The following is a 20,312-nucleotide window of genomic DNA, read 5'->3' on the forward strand; positions in this document are numbered from 1 at the left end:
ACATCTCATCCTAACATAAGCCTTCTTCTTCCTCTTGACCAGAGATTCCACTTCCTTTGTAAACCACGGCTCCCACGCTCTACAGCTTCCTCCCTGCCTGACAGGTACAAACTTATCTCGGACATACAGGAGCTTTTCCTTGAATAAGCTCCACATTTCTAATGTGCCCATCCCCTGCAGTTTCCTTCCCCATTCTATGCTCCCTAAATCTTGCCTAATCGCATCGTTATTGCCTTTCCCCCAGCTGTAACTCTTGCCCAGTGGTATACACCTATCCCTTTCTATCACTAAAGTAAACATAACAGAATTGTGATCGCTATCACCAAAGTGCTCACCTACTTCCAAGTCTAACATCTGGCCGGGCTCATTGCCCAGTACCAAATCTAATGTGGCTTCGCCCCTTGTTGGCCTGTCTACATATTGTGTCAGGAAGCCCTCCTGCACACACTGGACAAAAACGGACTCATCTATAGTACTTGTACTATCGTGTTCCCAGTCAATATTTCGAAAGTTGAAGTCCCCAAGGACAACTACCCTGTCTCTCTCACTCCTATCGAGAATCATCTTTGCTATCCTTTCCTCTACATCTCTGGAATTATTCGGAGGCCATTAGAAAACCCACAACAGGGTGACCTCTCCTTTCCTGTTTCTAACCTCAGCCCACACTACTTCAGTTGATGAGTTCCCAAACATCCTTTCTGCAACTGTAATCCTGTCCTTGACCAACAATGCCACACCGCCCCCTCTTTTACCATCTTCTCTGTTCTTACTGAAACATCTAAATCCTGTAACCTGCAACAACCATTCCTGTCCTTGCTCTCTCCATGTCTCCGAAATGGCCACGACATCGAAGTCCCAGGTACCAACCCATGCTGCAAGTGTCTTGTTCACTTCTATTCTTCCTGTTAAAATGGATAACCACATATTTTTACACATTACACTGCATCTAACCAATGTTTTGCACATCCACCTAACCTATTGATATCCGTTACATAATGGATCAGGAGTCCAAAGTATTAAACAGCAGGAGCTTTATTTTTTAAGATTCCCTACAGTATGGAAACAGGCCCTTCAGCCCAACAAGTCCACACCGACCCTCCGAAGAGTAACCCACCCAGACTCATTCATGTCACTTTCCATGCAGATATGTACACGAATGGGATGCATCTACACCGAATGCATCCAATGACTCTTAGCTTGCTTTCTTAGCATTCATTCACTTTGCACAGTATTGAAAGTCGCAATCCTCTATATCCTTCAAATTACTTTCTCAGGGACATTCATGGACTTCAGCACTGATTTTGATGCTGCCACCCTCTGTGTGGGTCACATTACTTTCCTTCTTGCTCGGCATCTTTAGTACTCAGTAACAAGATGTGGCCTCTGTGGCTTGCATTGCTTTTAGCACTGATGGTCGCAGGCAGCTTGTCTCAGTGAGGAAGATTGAGCAGTCAAGGGGCGGACATGTCAGCGCATTCTGGATTAGTGGTGCTGGAAGAGCACAGCAGTTCAGGCAGCATCATGTCAGCGCATTGTACAGCATAGTGTTCCATCAACACTCATTTGCAGCATGTGCCAGCAGTGTACAAGACAAATGTGCTTCAAGTAAATGGCCATGTGTGGAAGTCAAAAGGACACAGTCCTTAGTGGTCAGTCGGGGTACCGCCAGCATCAGTCAAGAAGCTTATTGTAATCCAGTCTAGGGAGTTGGCTACAGTCAGTCAGGTACTTGGTCCTACCAGAGTCCAGGAATCCACATACTAGCAGATTGGGCCACGGTCCCTCCTGCGAATCAAGTGGAACCAACCTGGCACTTGCAGGCAGTTTAGCTAGCTGCTGTGGAAGCATCAGGTTGAGGGTTGGCCAGCTTTTCCTGCAGTGAGACAAAATGCGGAATGATTGAGTCTGATGGAAATGGATGGAGAACATTTGTGGTGATGCCAGAGTAACAGAGAGGGTGAGGTGACCCTTGCAAATGAGGAAGATATAGAGAGAAAGGTGAGTAGTTTGGGAGGGTGAGGTAGGTGAGAGGTCATGATTTGATTTGATGTATTCAATAGTTAGACTGGGTACCCATGAATCTTAGTGAGAGACACTGACAGTGGTAAAGTGAGAGAAAGTGCTGGCCCTGAGTGTGAGGTCCCAGAGAGAAGATCATGGCACTTACACTTGTGGAGTATAGAAAATCATTGACCATCCCATTTCATCCAAGGCACACCGTTGATCCAGGTAGCAATTTGGATTGGTGTTTGGTGGCATGCAGAAAAAGAGATTGCCCTTTTCTCCACCAACCCATCCACCTACACCGCCAGGTTCCTGTTCACAAATTGAAGAAGGATATTTCCTTTCCCTTGAGCTCTGCCCTCAGAAATAAGGGTAAAGCATCACAGTGTGAGAACCAGATCCTGGATTGGTGCTGTAAAGGAATGTGCTGTGAAAACGGTGCCAGCAGTTTGAACACCTGAAGGTTCCAGTAATGGTGAGCACATCAACTTTTCCAGCTTTGCAATATCACTGAAAGGTTCCCAACAGTCCAGGTATGTTGTTACTGAGTTGAAGAGCAGCAGGTTCCATGAAAAACGTTGCTCTGAGCCATGGTGGAACAGACACCATGAACGTCACTCAACAAAAAAGAACTTCTGCTGGAAATGGAAATGGCTTATCTGAACAATTATCTTGTGTGGTAACATTTTATCTGGTCACTTATTGAAGTCTTTTGGAAAGGCAATCACACTACCTGCTGGATAATGAAGTACATTAAACATCATGTAAGTTAGGATATAGACAGCAGGGCTTTTGATGGAACTCAGCTATCTAGAAGGTGAAGGTGTTGGAATTGTCAAATCTGAAGTTAATAAAACCATGTTTTCAGTGGCTGAGCTGAGACAGATTAAGGCCAGACACATTAGTGATCAGAGTAAATAGTCTCGATGGTACAGACATGATATAGCAAAACTTAAGCTCAGGGTCACCTGTGAACAAAATTATCCTGAACTAATTTTGAATATTTTAAAATGTCTGCGAAACATTTATGTTGCTAATTGATTTAATTACCACTTTGACATTGTTCTCAGGGTTAGCTGTAGATATTTGTATTCAGTATATTTTAGTCCTCGGGGATAGCTTTTATTCTATATATATTTCACAGCTCCTCTAACTATTAAATCTGTCTTTTAAATATTTCTGTAGCACTAAAAACCATGGAACTCTCATTGTTTAATGGCTAAAACAATACGAATAGATTTCTTAGTAGACAGACATTCACACTATATTTCAGAAATTATTACTTACTTTTGGTGCTTTTTGGAGAGGTACTGGTAAATGGTACCTGGATTTGCCACACCTTTCATAGATCGTTTGGGAAGTTCTATAAAGTAGGAAGCTGGCATCTTGGCATGATAATGTGTCTCTTCATCACAAGAAACCACACCAGGATAGTGCATCATCAGTCGTGCTGCCAAGTTTACCTTCCGGCCAATCACTTTAAATTAGAAATAACAAAAGAAAGGTTTAATTTGTATTTGAGAAGGAAATGGATATAATTCTAGAGGCTAAAGCCATCAAGCAGCAAGGGCTTATTGGCCAATTTGCCTACTCATTCCCCTTTATTTTATGTTTTGACATTTGTAAAAGAAAGAGCTTAAAGCAATGATGACTGTAAAACTTCACAGCATATTTAACTGATTGGTACATTCTGATAATCACGTTGCTTTCATGGTACATATAAATGAAGACATGTACTGTTTGTAGTAAGAATATTTGTGTGCATAAATGTTATATATTGTTTTATTGCCCATAAAAAAGGGAAATGAATTAGTTATGAACCAATTCTAGGTCTAGGTTTTCCAGGGGGCCACATTCATGGCTGCAAAGGAGTGTCAGATTATATGTAACAGAACACCAGATGAAGAGAATTTGTTAAATTGGCAACATGGCAAGGTGGTTGTAAGACAAAGAACTCAGAAATAACTCCACAAAGACCAGTATTTCATCACAAGTCACCCTTTATTTACATGCAGAGTCCTTGACACTGATCCAGTTCCCTCACAGCCACTTCTTAGAGTGAACAGAACCTCTGATATTCTTGTTTACATCCCCTGCTTGGACCAGATTAACAGCACCAGTCAGGGAATTCATATTCAGCCAAATCCACCAGGCTGACTTGGTTACAGTCACTACATCCCTCACCCTCGGAGTCCGAAGACAAAGACCAGTTCTTTTGTTTGCAGCTCCTGCTGGGGAATTTTAGACTGGGTCGGCTTCCTACAACTTTGCCTCTGATGCTGGGCAGTGTGTAACACACAGCAGCTTTCCTTTTGCATCTGGAGCATCTCAGAAAGAAACTAATTCTCCTCTTCAGGCAGCATCGAGGTGGCTGCTGTGTCCCTCTCAGATTCCAAGGTATTTTTAACACTTGATGGACAGGAAGAACCCACGGTTTCCAGAATAGTTGGAAAGGCAATCGATGAGCTGGGCACCATTTTTAAGTTTGCACCTTTCATATGGTCCATCTTGTACAGGACCATTGCACTTACCTGAACTTTACACGTCACTGGACCTGATCTTGTGTTGACCATGCCTCTTAGTCATGCAAGGCCATTTCATGGTTCATACATCAAACTTTGTCTCCTGAAGTAAACTGTTTCTCTTGCTCAGCAGAGTCTTTTGTCTGGCATTGGCGCTCCTGATGTCATTTCACCTTGCCCCGGCCCCACCTAAGTCCAAGAAGATCAGACTTAACCTGGTGCAGAGTCTTCTCCCCATTAGCAATTACACTGGAGCTATCTCTGTAATTGCATGAGGAGTAATTCTATTATCAAATAGGAAATGAGACAGTTTGGTATCTTGTGGAGCTTAGGGTATTTCTTTAAGCTTATCTTCAAAGTTTAGACTGCTCTTTTTATCAGACTTTGTATGATGGATGGTATGAGGGTATCCTTATATGACAAATACCATTTTCCTTTAGGAAATGCTCAAATTCCTTGCTGGTAAACGATGGCTAATTACCTATGCCTGACAACTCTGGGAATCATTTATTGCAAAAGATGCATGCAGTTTTTCAATCATCATCCCGTGTTCAATGAATGAACTCTATGCATGTCCAGCCACCTTGACAGGGCTTCCAAAATGACTAAGAACATTGAGCCCATGAAAGGACCTGCATAATCACTGTGTAACCGAGTCCAGGCCATTCCTAGAAATGTGGGTAGAGCTGCTGGTGGTTATTTTTGTCCTTGATAACACTCTGAGCATTGCCCCACCAGCAGGGCTATGTCTGCATCCAATCCTGGCTACCAGACATAACTTTGCACCAAAATCTTCATTTTGGAAACCCTTGGATGATCTTGGTAGAATTCAGCCGGTATCTGGCGGCGACCTATGCTTGAGACAATCACTCTTGCTAGCCATAACAATATGCATTCCTCTACTGTGATCTGGGTCTAAAAATGGTTCAATTCTGGTTGTGATGGCCCTTTGGTTCCCGTATCACCACTAGCTGTTTCAGATTTGCCAGCACCAGGCCTTTCTGCATCAAACGTCTGATATTGTCAGCTGTGACTGGAAGTGTGATCAGAACATTTAAAACCATTATGGACTGTTGCAGTGGCAGTACAACCAGTGGTTTATGCAACTACATTTGCTATGTGGACTCCCAGATGATGTTCCAACTTGTAATTATATGCACTTCATATTAGAATCCACCACTGAATTCGGTCTGAAGCTATGGATGGCACTGCTTTGTCCCCTTTAAGTAGACTTAGCAGGGGTTTGTGGTCTGTGATTATTACAAATTTACATCATAAAGGTATTGGTGGACCTTTCTGACTACAAATATGACTGCCAAACCTTCCTTCTCTAGCTGGGCATATTTACACTTAGCATTAACCAAAATCATAGATGCATACGCTATCAGGCATTCCTCTCTATTGGGCCACTTATGAACTAATACTACCCCGATGCTGTAAGGGGAAACATTACATGTCAATGCTCAATCTTGTTTGGGATCATAATGTGCCAATATCTTGGATAGCTGTTTTATCACTTCCCTGAAAACTATGGCTTGGCTCTGTGACTATTTCCATGGCTGACCTTTTTTTAAAGAGTTGTTGCAAAGATGCTAGATTGAAGCCAGGTTATGCATGAATTTTCCAGATTATTTCACCACCCCAAGGAAAGACCTAAGCTCCAGTGGAGACATGGGAGTCAGGGCACCATTGTTTGTAATCCAGTCCTGTCGACTCCGTCGACCATATATAGGTCATTGGGGTTCGTACATTTTTCCCTTCCAAGGTATACGCCTTCCTGGCAGAAATGTCAAAGGACTAGGTTCAAGTTTTCTAAGTGCTCTTCATTGATCTTCTCTGTTATTAGCACGTCATTTATATAACTGATCATCCAGACCTTGTAAAATGTTCTCTATCATCTGTTCAAAGATTGCACTGGCTGACCAAACCCCAAATGGCAATCTTGTATACTGGTACCCGTTATGGGTATTAATTGTACCATACTTTTGGGAATTCTCACCTAACCACAATTGCAAGTACGCATGGCTCATGTCCAGCTTCTTAACGGACAGCCACTGCCAGTTTTGCAAACAAGTCCCCAAGGCGAAGGATTGGGTATTTATCTCGCTGCGAAAAGCAGTTTACCATTTGTATAAAATCCCCACAATGGCGAACCAACCCATTGGGTTTCACAATCAGTACAACTGGTGCTGCCCTTTCTGCAAACAGGACTGGTTTGATGATTCCTTTCCTCTCCAGCCTCCTAATTTCTACCTCTACTTTTGCCCGCAAGGCGCGCCTTGCAGCATTGTGGAATTGCTTCCTGGTCAACAAGCAAGGTGGCCTTGGCTCCTTTGATAGTCCTTAGACCTTCGTTAAAAAAATGTCCAGGTATTTAATTAGGACTTCACTCAGGCTGCCATTTCCTATTCAAAAAAGTTTGAGCCAATCAATGTGAATCTTTCTCAACCAACTTCACCACATCAAGCTTGGGACTGAGCCTTTTACTACAATCAGTGGTAACTGAATTGGCTGCTTCTCACAGGAGACTGGAACTGAAGTTGTACCGCCTAATCTGTAAAGTTTCCCCAGTAAAGGTTCTCAATCCAGCCGAGGTCTTGTGCAAACTTAAGGATTGTAGTCCAGAGTAAATTTCATTAAAGATTGGTTCTGCGATCACTGAAATGGCTGTGCTGATCTCAACCTCCATTAGAACCAAGTGAACATGCTCACCAGGTGTTAATTTTGATTGGTTCTAATTGGGATATTGCTAAACAAGTTAACTGTTCCAAACTAGATACAGGTAGACTTTCCAGAGTGTGCACTCTCCTGAATACTTGCCTATGAATTCTCTTAGTCAATTTAGGTCCAGTGGGACTCTTTTGTTGTCTTGAGTCTGCATAATGGCAGCAACTACAGGGGATTGCTGGCCCAGATTCTGAAGAAATTTTTAACTGTTTGGCCAAGGCGCCGCTTTGTATGGGGTTTTGCTGTGGGCTGACCTAGAATCCCTCTGTCAGGATATTTTGCGAGTGAGGCTATGCTATTGCCTGCACTCAGGTGGTGCTCCCCAAACTCTGTTGGACTGGCAAAGGTCTCCACTTCCATCAGAATACCCTGCAACTCGTATGCTCTACTTGCTGCATTTTCTAATGATAAAGCCAGCCTGTTTGAAGTCCAGTTGGTGCAACCACAAGTCAGAAAATACATGCAAGGGATAAGGGGTGCAGGTATAATGGGTGACCACTAGGCAGTCCAAGATAACCAGGAAGTTAGTACCTGAGTTCCTTGAGATAATTTTGCTCACTAATTGGTTTCCTGCTCTGGTTACTACTGATTCCTCTCAGAGGAGTCCAGCAAGACCAATCCCATAGCACATCAGGTGGCTTAGCTATACAGGAGGGAAGGAATTAGACTGGAAGAATAGTAGTGTTAAGGGATTTTTTTTTTCAGTTAGGGGAACAGATAGGCATTTCTGCTGCTGTGAACATACAAGGTGGTAGGCTGTATTCCTGCTCCTGGGTTCAAAGATATCACAGAGTGGCTGCAGAATATTCTTTGGGAGAGGATGATCAGTCAGAGATTGTGGTCCATGCTGGTGTTAATAACAAAAATATGAAAGGGCCATCAAAATTTAGGGAGTTAGATAGAAAATTAGCAAGTGGGATCCCAAAATTAGTGATCTTTGAATTATTTCCAGTGCCACTTGCAAGCGAGTATAGAAATAAGAGGATAAAATAGATGAATATGTGACTGAAAAGATAGTGCGGTAGGGAGGGTTTTAGATTCCAGGTGCACTGGAAATAGCCCTAAGGGATATGGCATCTGTGCAAACGGGAGGGGTTGCATTTGAACAGAGATGGCACTGAGTTCCTTGAGGGGTGTTTTGCTAGTGCTGTTGGCAAAGGCTTAAACAAGCCAGCTGTATGGCATGTTTGAAGTCCAGTTGGTGCAACCACAACACTGGAAACTACATGCATAGCATGTTTAGGGAAATGATCACACCAAAGGATAGGGGTGTGCAGGTATAATGGGTGACCACTAGGCAGTCCAAGATAACTAGAAAGTTAGTGCCAGAGTTCCTTGGGATAATTTTGCTCACTAATTGGTTTCCTGCTCTGGTTACTACTGATTCCTCTCAGAGGAGTGGGGTGGTTTGGAGCAGCACAGTGGCTCAATGGTTAGCACTGCTGCTGTCTCACAGCACTAAGGACCCGGGTTCGATTCCAACATCAGGCGACTGTCTGTGTGGAGTGTGCACATTCTCCCCATCTGCGTGAGTTTCCTCCGGGTGCTCCGGTTTCCTCCCATCATCCAAAGACATCCAAGCTAAATTGTCCACAGCGTTCAGGGATGTGTAGGTTAGGTGCATTAGTCAGCAGTAAACATGGAACGAGTCTGGGTGGGTTGGGCTTCGGAAGGTCGGTATGGACTTGTTGGGCTGAAGGGCATGTTTCCACACTGTAGGGAATGCAAGTTCGAAGTTCTAAATCAGCTGATTTGTGACAACCAAGAGAGAATATTAGAGAGGAATACCAGCATGCCCAAAATATCTGCAAAGACAGAGAGCATTAATACAGAGACTAGAAAGTCAATAGATGAAGTCAGAGTAAGGGAGAAAGTAATGAAGTCTAGAGTTACTGGTTCTCCTGGTTTTTCATTTGAAGAAAGGTTAAAACAGAGGTACTGAGTGGTCTGCTCAAGGCCAATAAAGTAAGCAACTTGTGAAGCCTTGAGTTTCTATTATAAGTTAGAATAATAGAAGCAGCCTAAATGTGTGGGGTCAAATTCCTACAGAACCAGAATTTTGAATTTTAACTTTCAGCAGTTGCTGGGATCTTGAAACTGATGTGGAAGTTCTAATTGCTCTCTCTGTTACAGCTAAAAGCTGAGGTTCTCTTCCCAACGCTAGAATTGCATGTGAGACAGTCTATTCTATAGAATTTTCCTTTGCCAAGGGAATGTTTATGGGATATAACTATATTGGAATGGTTATTTGTTAGTAGTTAATACATATATGATTTTGTTAAGCATTTCAATAGAGTTACATGTAAGCCAATTTTTTATTTTAATTTTATTTTGTCTGTATTTTAATCATAGTGTAAAAATAAAGTACGTCTTGCTTTAAGTTGGGCAGTTTGACCAATTGAATTGTATCTGGAACACAACACTTAATACTTACCTTTAAAATAAGAAAACTTTACATGCTAGGCTATCTCCTTAGTATATTTTGAGGAGATTTTGTCTGCTCCATAACACCAATTAAGATTGGTAACTTATAAATGCAGTAATATGAGTTTGTGGCAATAACAGACACCCCTGGTTTAAGAGAGGGCAGTTCTGAGTTTTTAATATTCAATAGACAATAGTTGCAGGAGTAGGCCATTCTGCCCTTCGAGCCAGCACCACCATTCATTATGATCATGGCTGATCATCCTCAATCAGTATCCTGTTCCTGCCTTATCCCCATAACCCTTGATTCCACTAACCTGAAGAGCTCTATCCAACTCTTTCTTGAAAGCATCCAGAGACTTGGCTTCCACAGCCTTCTGGGGCAGAGCATTCCCAGGCATAAGGTGTTCAGGAAAGATGAGAAAGGAAAAAAATGAAGCAGAGGGGTGCTAGTATTGGTTAAGGGAGGATTCCAATGTGAAAAGAAATTCATATCCCAAAGGGTTCAAAGACAGAATTAATATGGCTAGAGTTAATGAAGATAAAGAATGCAATTATATTTCTCAGTGTAATCTATGGACCACCAACTAGTGGGAAAGATGTAGAGGAATACATCTGCAAGGAAATCACAGATGCCAACATGATAAAGTAGTTAAAAGGGGGACTTTAACTACCTGAATGTAGACTGGGACTGTGGCAGCATTAAGATTGGAGAGGGGCAAATGTTCCTCAACCATGTTCAGGAAAACTTTCTACAACAGTATGAGTCCAATCCAACTAGAAAGGATGCACTATTGGCTCTAGTTCTTTGAAACAAGGTGTGTCAAGTATATTAAGAGTCAGCAGGGGAATATTGTATTCTAAGGTTTAGGTTGATGATAGAAAAAGACAACAAGGTAGTAGGAATGATAAACCAGAATGAAAAGTTAATTGGAAAAACTGTGCTTGAACAATGGCATACCTTCAAAGAAGAGATGGTTTGGGCACGGTGAAGGTATATTGTCTCAGTACGGAAATGGAAGCAGATAGTTTCCACAATAAAAATTTTAAATATGCAACAGGAGAAAACACCTTTTTAAAGTAGTGCCTTGCATATCTTTAGCAAGATATACCCTATTGGTATATTCCATTTCCTTTGAAATAAAGGCCAATATTCTATCTGACTTCCTTATTACATGTTGAACTTGACTTGTATGCTGGCTTTTTGTGCTTGATGCACAGGATTCCCAAAGCCCTCAGTGCTATAGCTTTATGCAGTCTATCTCCACTTAAATAATACTCAGCTCTTCTATTCTTTGTGTCAAAGTGTATAACCTCACATATTACAACATTATATTCTATCTGCCAAGATTTTGCCCACTTGCTTAATCTGTCTATGTTTCTCTGCTGACACTGAGTGTCAACCTCTTGCTTTCCCATCTATTTTGGTCTTATCCACAAAATTGGTGATAGCACATTCACTTCCACCATCCAAATTACCAACGCATATTATAAATAGTTGTGTCCCCAGCACTGATGCTTGTGGCAAGTTACAAGTTACCATTCTGAAAATCCCTCTCTTATCCCAACTTACTGTTCTATATTAGTTAGCCAATCCTCTAGTTATGCTAATGTACTACCCTTAACATTTGATTTGCATTTCTATTTGTGTGTGTTAAGAAGCAAAACACTATTGTTTCTATATTATGTTGCTAGGAACTCTCATGTTGTTTATATATGCTTTTTTAATGAGGTTTTATAAACTTGGAGTAGAGCTAGACTTTACTCTCCGTATGAAAAAAGACATGGAGAAAATTATGTTGTTGCATAGGCATCTAATGACATAAGGAGACACCAACAGAGACACCTAGAAAGTCCTTGCTGGTCTAATCTTTTATTTGACTCAGTTTTGGCAATCCCACTGAAGTGCTAACCCAGTAAGAAGACAGACCAGAAAACTGCTGGAAGCCAAATGGATGGGAAACTGAAAAGCTTGCTCTGAAGAGCTTTGGAGTCACTAAGGAAAAAAACTCCAGAAACCAATTATAGCTTTATTGGCTGAGCAAGAAGCATTAACACAGTGGGGTAACTTTTCACCAAATTTTGAGTGTCTGTAAGGTTGTTGTTGGGGTAAAAGAGTTGAATAATTTTCATATTTGTTGTGGGGCTGTTTCAAGTAGCTATTGCATGATGTAACTGAACTGTAGTTTTCTTTCATGTAATAAAGTTTTATTTTTTTTAAAAATACATTGGAATAAAGCTAGTTCTCTCACTCTGAGATAAATAGTAAAAGTTACAGTGATCATGGGTGATTCCAATATGCAGGTAGCCTGGGAAAATCAGGTTGGTAGTGGATTGTAAGAAAAATAAATTTGTTGAATGTTTACAAAATGGCTTTTTGGAGCAGTTTGTGGTGGAGCCCTCTAGGGAACAGGCAGTACTGGATTTAGTGTTATGCAATGAGACAGACTTGATAAAGGAGCTTAAGGTGAAGGAAACCTTAGGAGGCAATGATCATAATATGATTGCATTTGCTCTGCAGATTGAGAAGGAGAGGATAGAATCAGACGTAATGGTATTGCAGTTGAATAAAGGCAACTACAGAGGCATAAGGGAGGAGCTGGATAGAATTTACTGGGACAGGAGCCTAGCAGGAAAGACAGAGGATCAGCAATGGCAGGAGTTTCTATGAGTAATTCAGGAGACACAGCAGAGATTCATCCCGAGGAAAAAGAAGCATGATACTGGGAGGACGAGGTAACCGTGGCTGAACGAGGGAAGCCAGGGATAGCATAAAAGCAAAACAGAAATCATATCATGTCATGAAGGGCAGTGGGAAACTGAGGATTGGAAAGCTTATAAACACCAACAAAGGGCAACCAAAAAATATATAAGGAGGGAGGAGATGAAATATGAGGATAAGTTCACCAGTATATAAAGATATATAAAGAGCAAAAGAGAAGCAAAAGTGGGCATTGGGCCACTGGAAAATGACACTGGAGAAATAGTAGAGGAGAACAAGGAAATAGCTGAGAAACTGAATAATTACTTTGTGTCAGTTTTCACAGTGGAAGATACGAGTAATATCCTAAACATTCAAGAGACTGAGGGGGCAGAGCTGAGTATGATGGCTATCACCAAGGAGAAGGTGCTAGAAAAACGGAATGGCCTGAAGGTGGATAAATAACCTGGACTAGATGGACTACATCCCAGAGTTCTAAGGGAGATAGCTGAAAAGATAGAGGAGGTGTTAGTGGTGATGTTTCAGGAATCACTAGAATCAGCAAGGGAACTCAGAGGACTAGAAAATTGCTAATACGATACCTCTGTTTAAAAAGTGAGAAAGGCAAATGAGGGAAGATTACACCGATTAGCCTAACTTCAGTCATGGGTAAGGTGCTGGAATCCATTGTGAAGGAAGAGATTTCTGAATACTTGGAAGTGCATGGTGAAATAGGCCAAACTCAGCATGGATTCATCAAAGGACAGTCATGCCTGACGAATCTTCTCAAATTATTTGAGGAAGTAACAAGCAGATTAGACCAAGGAGAGCCAATGAATGTTATCTACATGGACTTCAAGAAGGCCTTTGGCAAGGTGCTGCACAGGAGGTTACTGAGTAAGGTAAGGGCCCATGGTGTTAGAAGCAAGTTCCTAGCATGGAGAAAAGCTTGGCTGTCTGGCAGAAAGCTGAGTGGGAATGAAAGGGTCCTTCTCAGGATGGTAGCCAGTGACAAGTGGTGTTCCGCAAAGCTCAGTGTTGGGACCACAACCTTTCACTTTATTCATTAGTGATCTAGATGAAGGAACCGAGGACATTCTGGCTAAGTTTGATACAAGATAGGTAGCAGGAGAATCAGCATTGAGGATACAGGGCAGTTGCAGCAGGATTTGGTCAGGTTAGGAGAGTGGGCAAAGAAGTGGTAGATGAAATACATCATGGAAAGGTGTAAGGTCATGCACTTTGGTAAGAAGAATAGAAGTATGGACGATTTTCTAAATGGGGAGAAAAATCAAAAGTCAAGTGCAAAGAGAGTTGAGAGGTCTAGTCCAGGATTCTCTCAAGGTAAAGTTGCAGGTTGAGTCAGTAGCTAGAAAGGCAAATGCAAAGATGACATTTATTTTGAGAGGATTTGAATATGAAAGCATGGATGTACTTCTGGGACTCTATAAGCTTCTGGTCAGACCACTTTTGGAGTATTGTGTGCAGTTTTGAGCCACACATCTCAGGAAGGATGTACTGGTCTTGGAGCATGTTCAGAGGAGGTTAGAACATAGAACATGGAACAATACAGCGCAGAACAAGCCCTTCGGCCCTCGGTGTTGTGCCGACCTGTGAACTATTCTCAGCTCGTCCCCCTACACTATCCCAAAATCATCCATGTGCTTACCTAAGGATTGTTTAAATCTCCCTAATGAGCCTGAGTTAACTACCTTAGCAGATAGGGCATTCCATGCCCTTACGACTCTCTGCATAAAGAACTTGCCTCTGACATCTGTCTTAAATCTATCACCCCTCAATTTGTAGTTGTGCCCTTTCGTACAAGCTGACGTCATCAGCCTAGGAAAAAGTCTTTCACTGTCTACCCTATCTAATCCTCTGACCATCTTGTATAACGAGAATGATCTCAGGAATGAAAAGTTTAACATATGAGGAATGTTTGAGGGCTCTGGGTCTATACTTAATGGAGTTTAGAAGGATTGGGGGAGATCTAATTGAAATATACAGAATACTGAATGGCCTAGACAAAGAAGATGTTGGGAAGATGTTTCATTGATCAAAGAGACTAGGACCCGAGAGAACAGCCTTAGAGTAAAGGGAAGTTCTTTTTGAATGGAGATAAGGAAAGTGGTGAATTTATGGAATTCATTGCCACAGAAGGCTGGGGAGGCCAGGCCATTCAGCATATTTAAGACGGAGGTAGATAGGTTCTTGAGTTTCAAGGGAATCAAGGGTTACAGGGAGAATGCAGGAGAATGGGGTTTGAGAAACCTATCAGCCATGATTGAATGGCAGAGCACACTTGTTGGGATGAATGGCCTAATTTCCGTTCTTATGTCCTATGGTTTTATAGCTTAAGCTGTAATTAGCAACTACTGATGGAGAAGTTCCTCAGCCATAACCCAGATCATTTAAAAAACTTAACTGTTAGTTCAAAGTTTGTGAGAAGATTTGTAGCTCGGGTGCTCGTTGCTGTGGTTCTGTTCGCCAAGCTGGAAGTTTTTGTTGCAAACGTTTCATCCCCTGTTTAAGTGACATCCTCAGTGCTTGGGATCCTCCTGTGAAGCACTTCTGTGGTGTTTCCTCCGGCATTTATAGTGGTCTGTCCCTGCCGCTTCCGGTTGTCAGTTTCAGCTGTCCGCTGTAGTGGCCGGTATATTGGGTCCAGGTCGATGTGTTTGTTGATGGAGTTTGTGGATGAGTGCCATGCTTCTAGGAATTCCCTGGCTGTTCTTTGTTTCGCTTGCCCTATAATGGTAGTGTTGTCCCAGTCAAATTCATGTTGCTTGTCGTCTGCGTGTGTGGCTACTAGGGATAGCTGGTCGTGTCGTTTCGTGGCTAGTTGATGTTCGTGGATGCGGATCGTTAGCTGTCTTCCTGTTTGTCCTATATAGTGTTTTGTGCAGTCCTTGCATGGGATTTTGTACACTACATTAGTTTTGCTCATGCTGGGTATCGGGTCCTTCGTTCTGGTGAGTTGTTGTCTGAGAGTGGCTGTTGGTTTGTGTGCTATTATAAGTCCTAGTGGTCGCAGTAGTCTGGCTGTCATTTCAGAGATGTTCTTGATGTATGGTAGTGTGGCTAGTCCTTTGGGTTGTGGCATGTCCTCGTTCCGTTGTCTTTCCCTTAGGCATCTGTTGATGAAATTGCGAGGATATCCGTTTTTGGCGAATACCTTGTATAGGTGTTCCTCTTCCTCTTTTTGCAGTTCTGGTGTGCTGCAGTGTGTTGTGGCCCTTTTGAATAGTGTCTTGATGCAACTTTGTGTATTGGGGTGGTTGCTTTCATAGTTCAGGACTTGGTCTTTGTGTGTGGCTTTCCTGTGTACCTTAGTGGTGAATTCTCCGTTTGGTGTTCTCTGTACCCTCACGTCTAGGATTGGGAGTTGGTTGTCCTTTTCTTCCTCTCTCGTGAATCGGATTCCTGTGAGTGTGGAGTTGATGATCCGGTGTGTTTTCTCTATTTCCGTGTTTTTAATGATTACAAAGGTGTCATCAACGTATCTGACCCAGAGTTTGGGTTGAATTTGTGGTAGGACTGTTTGTTCTAACCTTTGCATTACTGCTTCTGCTATGAGTCCTGAGATCGGTGAGCCCATGGGTGTTCCGTTGATTTGTTTGTATATCTGGTTGTTGAATGTGAAGTGTGTTGTGAGGCACAAGTCCAGTAGTTTAAGTATGCCGTCTTTGTTGATGGGTTCAACGTCCTGTTGATGGGTTCAACGCCAATATACCGGCCACTACAGCGGACAGCTGAAACTGAGAACCGGAAGCGGAAGGGACAGGCCACTATAAATGCCGGAGGAAACACCACAGAAGCGCTTCACAGGAGGCTCCCATGCACTGAGGATGCCACCTAGACAGGGGACGAAACGTTTGCAACAAAAACTTCCAGCTCGGCGAACAGAACCACAGCAACGAGCACCCGAGCTACAAATCTTCTCACAAACTTTGAACACCTACAGGCGAGAGACGCTACGACAAGCCAGGAAATGGGAATCCTGCGCTAACCGCCTAAGCGCCACATACGAAAAACTCCAGTTCCTGCATGAATGCCGAAAGAATCGAATCCTTCCACCAAGCGTCAGATACAGACCACCAGTCAACAATCCACAAGCCAGGGACACAGCCAGACAGAACGGACTCAGGATGATCCAGGTAATGATTACAGACGCGCACAACCGACTTCACAAATACAGACAAGAAATTGCGCGCCAAAGTCATTAATTTCAAAAACCACTAATCAGGAATGGACCCAGACCATAGAACGGGCTGTTACCATAGGACAGAACAGGTCCACACACCGCAAAAAAACGGCACTAAAAGAAAAAATGGCCAAACTAACACACAACAAAGAGGACACCACAACACACACCTGGGTTAAAAACCTCTCCCACAGACAGCTCACAGACACGGAAAGAACAATACTGGCCAAGGGACTCAACTACAACCACAGGGACGCCAAGACAGCAGATTTCCTAGCAGCACTAGAATGCACACTCAGGAACAATGGACTGACAGAAGAGACACAACAAACAGTGAGACAAAGTATCGTACCCCTGATAACAAGGAAAAGACAAACACATAACCTCAACACCAAGGAGAGGGAAGCACTAAAATCACTAAGAAACGATAAGAACATAATCATACTACCAGCAGACAAAGGCAGAATGACGGTCATCCTGGACAAAGCAGAGTACATCCAAAAAGCACAACAACTACTTGCAGATACCAACACCTACCAAAAGAGGGAGTTTGACCCCACCCCACAGCTCACCAATAGGATAAACAACACACTGAGGAACCTACAAAAAAACGGACAGATAACCAGGTCTGACCTACACAGAATGAAACCTGAAAGCAACAACACCCCCAGATTCTATGGACTACCTAAAGTGCACAAACCAGACATCCCACTCAGACCCATAGTATCACTACCAGGGACACCATCACACAAACTGGCTAAAGAACTACAGCAGAAACTGAAACACCTGATCAGCGGATCCAGACACTCTATACAATCAACACAGGAATTCTTGGACATCATCAGAAATATACACATAGACAAGGAAGAAACCATGGGTCTCATTCGATGTAACGGCACTGTTCACCTCTATCGACAAAGCCCTAGCCAGAGAAACAATAGCCAACCTGCTGAACAGACATAACAGACAACAGGACGTTGAACCCATCAACAAAGACGGCATACTTAAACTACTGGACTTGTGCCTCACAACACACTTCACATTCAACAACCAGATATACGAACAAATCAACGGAACACACATGGGCTCACTGATCTCGGGACTCATAGCAGAAGCAGTAATGCAAAGGTTAGAACAAACAGTCTTACCACAAATTCAACCCAAACTCTGGGTCAGATACATTGATGACACCTTTGTAATCATTAAAAACACGGAAATAGAGAAAACACACCGGATCATCAACTCCACACTCACAGGAATCCGATTCACGAGAGAGGAAGAAAAGGACAACCAACTCCCATTCCTAGACGTGAGGGTACAGAGAACACCAAACGGAGAATTCACCACTAGGATACACAGGAAAGCCACACACACAGACCAAGTCCTGAACTATGAAAGCAACCACCCCAATACACACAAACAAAGTTGCATCAAGACACTATTCAATAGGGCCACAATACACTGCAGCACACCAGAACTGCAAAAAGAGGAAGAGGAACACCTATACAAGGTATTCGCCAAAAACGGATATCCTCGCAATTTCATCAACAGATGCCTAAGGGAAAGACAACGGAACGAGGACATGCCGCAACACAAAGGACTAGCCACACTACCATACATCAAGAACATCTCTGAAATGACAGCCAGACTACTGCGACCACTAGGACTTATAATAGCACACAAATCAACAGCCACACTCAGACAACAACTCACCAGAATGAAGGACCCGATACCCAGCATGAGCAAAACTAATGTAGTGTACAAAATCCCATGCAAGGACTGCACAAAACACTATATAGGACAAACAGGAAGACAGCTAACGATCCGCATCCACGAACATCAACTAGCCACAAAACGACATGACCAGCTATCCCTAGTAGCCACACACGCAGACGACAAGCAACATGAATTTGACTGGGACAACACTACCATTATAGGGCAAGCGAAACAAAGAACAGCCAGGGAATTCCTAGAAGCATGGCACTCATCCACAAACTCCATCAACAAACACATCGACCTGGACCCAATATACCGGCCACTACAGCGGACAGCTGAAACTGACAACCGGATGCGGCAGGGACAGGCCACTATAAATGCCGGAGGAAACACCACAGAAGCGCTTCACAGGAGGCTCCCATGCACTGAGGATGTCACTTAGACAGGGGACGAAACGTTTGCAAAAAAAACTTCCAGCTCGGCGAACAGAACCACAGCAATTAACTGTTAGTACTTAACATCATATAAAACCTGAACAAAAACTTTAAGCAACATTTTCAAGTGATATGATTAGTCATTTGATTGTGCAGGGTTTGAGTATTGCTGAGAAAAGGAGACATTTTTGAAACTTCTGGTGTCCTACATATCAGAACAGGTGCAAGAACATCACATCTCAAAAGTGCCATAACTTAGACTTCATAACAATGCATAACAATTGGTCAGCAAATCAACTTTGATTAGTCAAGGCACAGGCCTAGAAAATACACCTGGGAACCACTGATCCCCCTTTTATTTAATTAAAAAGGCATAATAGCTAAACATATTCCTTTTGCTTATAAAGAACTCATCCCTATGTACCTGATATCATAACTTCAAAGAAATCATCTGTGTGGCAAGCAGAAAGTATTTTTGAAAACTGATACATAAATTTCAGTGCCAGCTTGGTAGATCATTTGTCTCAATGACTGATGGATCATAACAAACAACATGTCAGTCCTGCTCTTCACAACTGGTAGAGTAATAACCTGCTTGCAAGATGCAGAATGTAATGTCCATTGTGAAGCAATTCCGTGACTGGACAGCACTTCCTGAACAATCATAAATGTGTTAAGAATAGCACTAATAAAAATGTAAGATGTGCAGTCAAGCATACTATGTGCTATATATTTTCTTGATTCTGCACTTATTCATGCGCAAGGACCTGCCCTCTGCAGGAGAAAGGTACATGTGCAGGAGTGACTTCATTTCAGAATCAAACAAATGTATAGAGGACAATTGTTCCTTGATGTATTCTCAAAGAAATACCTCAACTAATCAGAATCAACTTGTCAGCCAATCAGCCATGCAAACTGTTAATTTCTTTGACATTAGAAGAAGACTTCAAGGATGCTCCACTTTCCTCAAATATTGATTGAAATGTGACCTCAATTAGGAGAAGCAAATGATGCACTCTTTCTTCAGCTTTCTACGCTTCCATAATTTCTAAATTGTTTGATTATTGTTCCCCTCTTCATAGCAATCCCTTAAGTCCCGGGTATCATTCTTGCAAACATTCATGTAATGAAGCAGTACGAGCATGCAAGTTTGAATTTTTGCCAGTTGCATTACAGTAATAGTCAATGCTGTGCTAAGAAATTGTTGCAAAAATTATTTTTAATTGGGGGACCATGGTAGCTAAATGCTTATTGATCTAATCAATGTAGGAACTCATGGCCATCAGTTTGGTATATCACACTCCCCTTTGGAAAGCCTCAGTCAGGACCTGTACTCCTGCACCAAAATGGTTTTTGCTGGACCTTTATTTGGAGTATGATGGTCACTCATACTTACACGAAGATACTACCATTAATGTTTCAAACCTGCTGTTTTTATGTTCTCAAGATGAATCATTGAATGATCTTAGAAGTGAAGTACAAATATGAATTAACATTTTTTTCTGAAAATCTAATGTTCGTGCAGCAGTATTTCTAACTAATACCAAATGAATAGGTGTTTCTTTTCTCAGCATTTTCAG

The 20,312-nt window shown here is 42.3% G+C and overlaps 1 protein-coding gene across 1 annotated transcript in view; it reads right to left on the reverse strand.

The window, feature by feature from the left end:
- LOC122551928 (adenylate cyclase type 10-like) overlaps positions 1-20,312 on the reverse strand; it is a 193,270-nt gene that overhangs the window by 145,416 nt on the left and 27,542 nt on the right. Inside the window, exon 11 of the mRNA XM_087988568.1 lies at positions 3,292-3,481. Within this exon, the coding sequence (XP_087844694.1) occupies positions 3,292-3,481 (190 nt within the window). The remainder of the gene's footprint in view (positions 1-3,291; positions 3,482-20,312) is intronic.

Source organism: Chiloscyllium plagiosum, unplaced genomic scaffold (genome assembly GCF_037043375.1).
Source record: "Chiloscyllium plagiosum isolate Xiang-an unplaced genomic scaffold, Cpla_swu_hap1 HiC_scaffold_7, whole genome shotgun sequence".
Taxonomy (NCBI): Eukaryota; Metazoa; Chordata; class Chondrichthyes; order Orectolobiformes; family Hemiscylliidae; genus Chiloscyllium; species Chiloscyllium plagiosum.